The sequence below is a fragment of the Lactuca saligna genome, chromosome 9 (assembly GCF_052625555.1).
Source record: "Lactuca saligna cultivar CGN05327 chromosome 9, ASM5262555v1, whole genome shotgun sequence".
Classification (NCBI taxonomy): domain Eukaryota; kingdom Viridiplantae; phylum Streptophyta; class Magnoliopsida; order Asterales; family Asteraceae; genus Lactuca; species Lactuca saligna.
Window position 1 is genome coordinate 77,600,534 of NC_136425.1, and position 8,536 is coordinate 77,609,069.

At 36.8% G+C, this 8,536-nt stretch overlaps 1 protein-coding gene across 1 annotated transcript; it reads left to right on the top strand.

The window, feature by feature from the left end:
* The first annotated feature begins 3,779 nt into the window (after positions 1 to 3,779).
* On the top strand, positions 3,780 to 6,077 carry LOC145015664 (ACT domain-containing protein ACR9-like). The gene is made up of 6 exons (XM_078974135.1): positions 3,780 to 4,331; positions 4,481 to 4,699; positions 4,773 to 4,878; positions 4,965 to 5,286; positions 5,395 to 5,679; positions 5,803 to 6,077. Exons 1-6 carry the CDS (start codon positions 4,178 to 4,180, stop codon positions 5,947 to 5,949), a joined length of 1,233 nt encoding a protein of 410 aa, XP_078830261.1. The 5' UTR covers positions 3,780 to 4,177; the 3' UTR covers positions 5,950 to 6,077.
* Positions 6,078 to 8,536: the final 2,459 nt, after the last annotated feature.

Here is an 8,536-nt window from a genome sequence, read left to right on the forward strand (position 1 = left end):
CCCGGTTTTATCGAAAAGCATTGTTTTAAGGGACAAAGTGCTGTCCAATCACCATACTATCAAGTGAGTGTATGGTCACTTTCATCTTACACATAGATATGTAGTATTTTTTATAAAATACGTGCTATGTGTATATATGTTGTTTGTTTATTTGAGATGGATGTTGAATGAATGTTTTATACATGTTTAGAATGATTTAAATTGTATATGTATTTTTTTATCTACTAATATATTGGGTATAACATGGGTAGATGAAATAGTTGATGTGTGATTAAATAAAATGATGAGAGGCCTCTGAGTTGTTGATGTTCCAGTCATCTAGCAGAGTATAGATGACGACCACAGACCTTTCTAGATAATCTAGTGGAATGCTAGCAGGCTCGAAACTTGTACGTGTTTGTGAACGATGTGTTCATCGGTGTACTCCATCCCCCTCATGGTTGCCTTCTGGACATATATGGCTAAGGAATCCCTTTAGCAGTAGTGTCCCTCCCGATGATGATCCTTAGGCTAGGTCCCTTATGATAGGTGTTTAGGGACGTAAAGTGAGGATAATAAGAACGGGTAATCAGGGTTATTGTTGGTTGATGAAATTAATAAATTTATTGTTGGTAAATGAAATTAATAAATTTATTATTTGTGGGTTAAAAACCCTATATGCTCACCAAGTACCTAAGCCTGACCCACTCAACTTTCCGTATTACAGGTAATGGAACAAGATCATAGTTGGATGATGACGAGAGATTTTGGATTATAGGCTAGTAGATGTAAATAACTGTTGTAAGGCCTATATTGTACTGTTATGCTTTTGGTATGTATCGATGTTGACATCCCGATTTTTGTAATGAAATGAAAAATACATTTCTTTAAGAACTGCTTTGATAAATATTTTTATCATATTTTGTTTTGGGGACAAATTCCGCAACACTTTTTGAAAGATTACTCTGATTTTATTTTAAAAGCATAAATGAAATCGGTCTTTTCTGGCCGTGAAATTGGGGATGTCACATCCTGGATGCATTAAGTTAAGTATTAAGTCCCTTTTAAGCTTAAGAGCTTCATTTAGGTATGCATAAACGTAAAGTTGGCAACTTTATGTGGTTTTCTAGCTCAAGGAAGATAGATATGTGTTTTAGGGTTATGTCTTCAATGATCAAGTGCTTATTGGTTAAGTGCTTGCATAATCAAGCTTTGTGGGTTTGGTTTTTGGACCTTTTGGTAGTCCCTATGGGTAAAGATGGAAACTTTACCCTTTTAAGTCTCATTTTGGTTTAGATCTGAGCTTTGGGGCTCGTGGAATCGCAGAAAACAACTTATTGTATTAAGCTCTTAAATCTCGGGCAAACACAACATGTTGGTTGGGGTTTTCCCGATTATCTGTATGAGGGAGGAACACGAAGTGTCCAAGGGGAAACACGGTGTGTTTAGTTAACATGGTTTATTGACTTTAACTTTGACCATAACTTTGACCAGGGTTGACCATGTGATATTTTGGGCCTTGGGTGTTTATTTGGAATTGGGCTTTTGGATTGTTGAATGGTCCTTGATTTTGAGCCAAGTTATGAAAAGGATAAAAAAAGGTCTTTTACCCTGGTTTGGACACTTAGTGTGGGTCAGATCCGATTATTGATAGATGTTTAACTTGTGATTGATAGCGCGAGGATTCTTGCGGGCCATAAGCCATAGATTCTTTTTGTGAGATTTGGCAATGCGAGGTGAGTCTCCTCACTATGTTTAGAGGGTTGAAGGCACCAATGTCGGACCATGGTTTTCTATGTAGAGTGCTAGATGTCTGTGTGACTGTTGCATGTGTACATGTTTTGTATGCTTACTGGGCAGGGCCCGATGGTTATTTTGTATGCTAGTATCAGGTTATGCATATATGATTTGTAAGTGGGTGGGACCCAATGATTGTACAATATGCTGTTATATTTGTGATTTTCGCATTGGTTTGAATGTTTATATGATTATATGGTCATGTGAGTGTGGGCAGGGCCCGATATGTGAGTGTGGGTGGGGTCGTATCTCAGTAAGTGGGGCCTGTTATGCGAGTATGGGCGGGGCCCGTATCTCAGTAGGTGGGGCCCGTTATGCGAGTGTGGGCGAGGCCCATATCTCAGTAGGTGCGGCCCGATATACGAGTGTGGGCGGGGCCCGTATCTCAATGGTCGGGGCCCGTTATGTGCTTAGTTATCTTTGGTATGTGGTATCTTAGGAAACTCGCTAAGCTTTGTGCTTATGGTTTCAATTTATATTTCAGGTACTTCGGTTTTCAAATAGAAGAGCTCGGGATGATTGCAGCACACACACCACATGTTTCTGCATTCTACGAATTACTCTGATTTGATGATGTTTTGCTGAATCTTGATACCATGGTTTCATGGAAATGATATGTATTAACTATTTATTAATTTAAAAATGAAAATTTTATGTCATTATTTTTGGGACGTTTCATCTAGAATACCAAGACACTAAGTATTCTAACTGCATATGTATAACTGGCATGCTTGTACTCTGATAGTACCTCTATCCTACCATGCAAAGGATATACAATAAGATACGTGTCATAGTAAGAAACTCACCTAGACTGAAGAACCGAAGAAGCACATCAACAATCTCACCCCTTGCACTGATCAATCTCGCTAACCAACTAACACCAAAAGAGATGAATCATCAGTCAATGACCCAACCCTAAAGTTTGACCTAAAGTCAAACCTAGTCAGAAGTCAACAAAGTCAAATTCTAGTTAAACAAGCTCCTTTCACTTTCTGTGGGTGCTATGCGCTCATTAGAGGATGAAACAGTCGGTCTCATACTCTAAAACCAAAGCTTTGTTGAAAACCCTAAAGCCCCCCGCGCTCAGACCCCATTTTATAAGGTTTTTGTAACATCCAAATTTTCAAACCATTTTTTTCATTTTTAATTCCATAGAAAACAATTTTCATAAAAGCCATCCCAAGAAAAGTCATAATGTCAAATACAATTTCACATCTAAATATCAGAGTATCCCAAAATGTCCAATAACATAATCTCCCAACAAGTGTGTACAATCAGACCATTTCCTGCGATCCTTAGAAGTATCTGAAACACATATAATCAACAACTGTAAGCACAAAGCTTCGTAAGTTCCCCAAAATATCACAAATGTCACAACACATAAAACAAATATGGGTTATCACCTGCCGTGGAGACTACCCGAAGTCTCAGTAGGCAAACAACACGCTATGTGGGTTATTAGCAACCCTGGAGACTACCCGAAGTCTCAAGACCACATCGACCCGTAGGGCAAGGGTGGAAGTAGGGCAAATGGGCTTAGTTATTTATTTAATAATTCTAAACAACAACAACAAAAACAATAATAATAATAATAATAATAATAATAATAATAAAAAGACAAAAAGAAGGGTTCCAAGGAATGGAGTAGGGACCACAACTATAAGATTTGAAAACCAAAAGAACCTTTGGTATCAATTTTACTAAACTATGATAAAAGTTAGAAAGAAAAATGCTTACCATATAGAACCATAACTACAATTTCCTCTAATGTATTCCAAGTTAAATCATAAAAGAAACTAAATATTATATTTTTTACCTAATTTGGGTGGGGCGAAAAGAAAACGCCATTATCACGATTATTGTGGGAATCATTAGTTTGGTATCAATTATGATTTATGACGCATGATTGGAGTTGTTTGAGCTCGCATAGCACCAAAATGCAAGTCCGTAGTGTCCTAAGAATTGACTATTGAGATCATTATTGTAACCACAAAGAGAATTTTAAATAGAGTTGAATAGTTTTGTTGTGTTATTGTGTATGGGCAAAGACAAAACGATAATGAATCATGACATGATCCTAATACGTTCATGACCTTGGATACGTGTTGTTTGTCGGGTTGACGTGGAATCTACACAGCATGGGTCCACCTGCGACGCCGCCACCAGCCAGCCTATAGCACATTAGCACATGAATCATGAATCCCCGCCGTTTACATCTCTTTCACTCGATTCAGACAAACAAAGATTGAAAGATGATAAACTGAATTCTCACCTACTCAAAGCAACACCGGAAATACGCCGTCTCCGGTAATGCCCGACTCGATTTAATCGGCGGAGTTTGATTTGGTCTCCGGCGGAGTCAATTCTGTACATCAGAAGTTCAGAACCACCGTCAGAGAGAATGGGGATGTCGTGGGAAGACGTCGTTTTGATCGAAGAACGGAAAAGTTCCGACGAACCAACCGTCGTGACGGTGAACTGCCCCGACAAGCCTGGGCTCGGCTGTGATCTTGTACGGAATGTACTCGAATTCGGACTCTATGTTACCCGTGGAGGTTTCTCCTTCTTCTCTCTAATCCTACTGTAACTAATTGTAACCATGTTATGTTAATTCACCCATTGAGATTCCTTGATTTAGTATGAATTTCAATAATCTCAACATTCAAGTTTCAACGACGAACCCTAAGATTTCTTTCTGCATCAGATTTTTCTACAGATGGGAAATGGTGTTACATCGTGTTATGGGTTGTCTCGAGGCCATGTTCGCTGAAAATTGATTGGGAGAGCTTAAAGCAGCGGCTTTTATCTTGTTGTCCATCGTTTTTGCCTGCGTTTTATCTCAATCAATTACCCGATTCTTCTAAACCACCTCCGATTTATCTGTTAAAGGTCTTCTCTCTTGATCGAAAAGGGTTAATCCATGGTAATCACTACCACCATTCTATCTTTTTTTCCTTCTGAAACTTCATTGACAATATAAAATTCCAATTTTATAGATGTTACACAAGTTCTTTGTGAACTCGAGCTCACAATTCAAAGCTTGAAAGTAATGACAAACCCAGATGGCAATGTTTTGGACCTCTTCTTTATCACTGATCACTTGTAAGCCTTTTTGAAATCTTATATATATTTACACATGTGATGTGAAGTAACATTTGTTGATCTTGATTCTTGAATCTTTTTTTTAGGGATTTATTGCATACCAAAATTAGAAGAGAAGAAACGTGTGAGCATCTAAGTGGCGTGTTAGGAGAATGTTGTATAAGCTGTGAACTTGAGTTATCAGGGCCTGAATATGAAAGCCAAAAAGGGTTCACTTCAATTTCGGAAGAAATTGCCGATGAATTGTTTAGTTTTCAGCTTGCCACTAAGGAAGATGATCGATCACAAGCTGTTATAACGGTTGATAATTTAATGAGTCCAGCTCATACATTGCTTCAAATACAATGCCTTGATCAAAAAGCTCTCATCTATGACATTTTAAAAATCTCCAAAGACTGCAATATCCAAGTATATAATATATACTCATCTTCACTTTCATCACATTTAAAAAAAAAATACTATTTTATTTTGTTTGATGTTTGAAATGAATAGGTTAATTATCGTGTTTTTATTCAGATTGCATATGGAAGAATCTCGAGTAGTGTAAAAGGGTACCGAAGTTTGGACTTATTTATACAAAAAGATGATGGGAAAAAGATATTGGATAAGGAAAACCAAGTTGCTTTATGTTCACGTCTAAAAGAAGAGATGCTACATCCATTAAGAGTCATTATCACAAACCGTGGTCCGGATACAGAACTTTTTGTTGCTAATCCGGTTGAGCTTTCCGGGAAGGGAAGGCCGCGTGTTTTTTATGATGTCACATTTGCATTGAAGACACTCGGAATATGCATCTTCTCTGTGAGTTGCATCGCATTGTACTTTTTTTTTCTTATTAGGAGATTATGCGTTTAAAAGTTTATGATTATAATTGTGGAAATTGTTCTGTATTTGGATGACATTGTTATAATTGGGTGTCTGCAGGCTGAGGTTGGCAGACACTCGACTGCAGAGCGCGAGTGGGAAGTTTATAAGTTTCGATTGGATGAAACTCGAGGATTTGTGTTAATGAGCAAGCAAGCTAAGATGGATGTAGTTGATAAGGTGAGAAGAGCACTAATGGGATGGTGAATGAGATTACAAGGGGTTCATGATGGATTCATGGCTATGAATGTGTTGTTATTGGTGACTTTTGACCTTGGGATTTGTGCATTCTTTGGTTATAAATATTATGGTTGTTGTACCATGATTAAGTTTAATATTTTTGTGTTCTATTTTTGATTTTATCATCTATGGGGTCATGAGAAGTGATAGAGCAATAATTAATCTCTCTCCAAAAATTAACACATGCTAGAAAGGTGCATTTAACACATATACATAGATATTTGGACTTTTAAGGGTGGTTTTGTTGTAGGTGTATTAAAAAAAATCTAAAACCGAAAATAGGTCAATCATATCAATTTTTGGTGTAATTGAATCAAAATCTTCTTTACTTTTAAATTAGGTGGCGATTTACGATTTTACTTGCACACAATTAGTCGAAAAAATTAAAAAATTTAAAGAATTATGTTTTGTATACTACTGATACTATTCTAACCAACTAAAGTCGCACCACTTTAAGATATTTGTAGACGAAGAAAATAAAGAGAAAAGGAGAATTAAGCTAATTTTCATAAGCTTTTTCCAAATATCAATTTCGCAACCTTCCGTGCAAAATGGACTATAGCAATGCAGAATGCGCTTTGGTCTTCTTCCGCTTAGTTCCCAAGCTTAAGCAACGAAAAGAAAACAAAAAGAAAACAAGACAAGACAAAAGAAATTAAGGAAAGAGCACAAGAGAAAGGAAAAGAAAAAAAAAAAATGTTTTTTGTGTTGTTACAAACAAGTGGAAGAAATTAATTATTTTCTTTCTTTTTTCCAAATCCTTCCATATCGAAACTCGGAAGAAAAGTTAGAAATCATTCCACTTCCTTAATCAATAAAAGAAGATAAAGGAAACTAAAATAATTTTGTCTTATGTATTCTCAAGTTCGAAATAAATTGAAGAAAAATTAATTATTATTTTTTTTTTTCAAATCCATCCAAACCTGAAAAAAATTTGGAGAAAAAGTGATCAATTCCATTTTTTTTTAATGAAACTTAGAATCACCATTTTTTTTTACTTTCTTTTCATTTCCATTTTTATTCTCATTAGGTTGAACTCGGGAACAAAAGCATATTGATTTGACCTCATAAACGAGACCACCACCAGATAGCATGTTACCACCTAGAGCTATGAAATTGGCCATTGTGATACCTCAATTTAAACTTAATTATTTTTTTTTCTATATTTTTGTGATCTTACTAAGACACGCTTTGAAATAAATAAATAACGAGGATTGTAACGAGTCAATAAAATAGCTTATTTATGTTTTACTCTAATATACTTTATATATTTAACATTTACACAAAAATTAATAGAAAAACACCATATTTTGGGATATGCACCGTACTTGTGTAAAAGCATTTATTTTCACAACTGAAATATGATGTTTTCACAGGGTGTTCTGCAAAATTGCAATTTCTTATGAACATTGGGATATTGCAATTTCCGAGGTACTAAGAAATTTAGTGTACAATATGACTATTTTTGTAACAGCCCGAAAATTTAGATAAAAATTTTCATTTAAAATTTAGGAATTACAGTCATGTTGTGTTTTCCAAAGCTCCATTACATCAAATCATATCTAAAAGATCAAAGTATCCAAAACAACAAATATGAATATAGTGGAGAGTGAATGATGCGCCATCAAGTCGGGTCCTTCCCCTTAGAACCAGAAGCACCTGAACCACCCAACAAATTGTAAGCAAAAGCTTAGTAAGTTCCCAAAATACACAAAACATGTAGCTACATAATACCATGCAACATATATATAGAATTGCAATTGACTCCCTCCATGGTCTTCACCTGGAATGCCATGGGTTCCCCCATGGTATGATAACCAAGTATCATGGGCTCCCCCATGGTCTTTACCTGGAATGTCATAGGCTCCCCCTATGGTCTGATAACCAAGTGCCATGGGCTCCCCCATAGTCTTCACATAAGTCATTACATGCCAACTAACAAAACCATTGCAAATCAACTATTAAGACCATATATCAAGTAATGGGCCGATATTGGTGCCTTCGACCCATTGGTATAATGAGAAGACTCACCTCAATCTGCTGAAACCAGCAGCTGCTCAGCTACCAATCCAAAATCTCACACTGTATAAATATACAAATATCCCTAATTAAGATTATGACACCACCTAGTCAAGGGTCCACAATCCTAAGTCCAAATCCCTCTATTATGGCTCAAAAGTCTTTCCTTCACTAATGAGCCTAACATCAACGTCCAAACCATAATGGGTCATAAGGCCCAAAATGTCTAACACAAGTTTCCTTATAATGGGCCCAACCAAACTTGGCCTATTTACACTAATGGGTCAAAGGCCCAAACAACCCAACTCATAACCCTAGAGGCCCATAATGGAAATTGACCCACCTATCTTAATCAGGCCTCAACCCACGATGCAGCCCCACGCTCCTAAAGTCCACATGTGAAGCCCACACCGAAGGCCCAAAATACTGAAACCCTTTGTTGAGTACGCAGAGCGTACTCAGTTTGTACGCTAAGCATACACGCTTAAGGGTCTGTACGTTGCACGTACGAGCTTGTACGCCCAGCTTACACCTC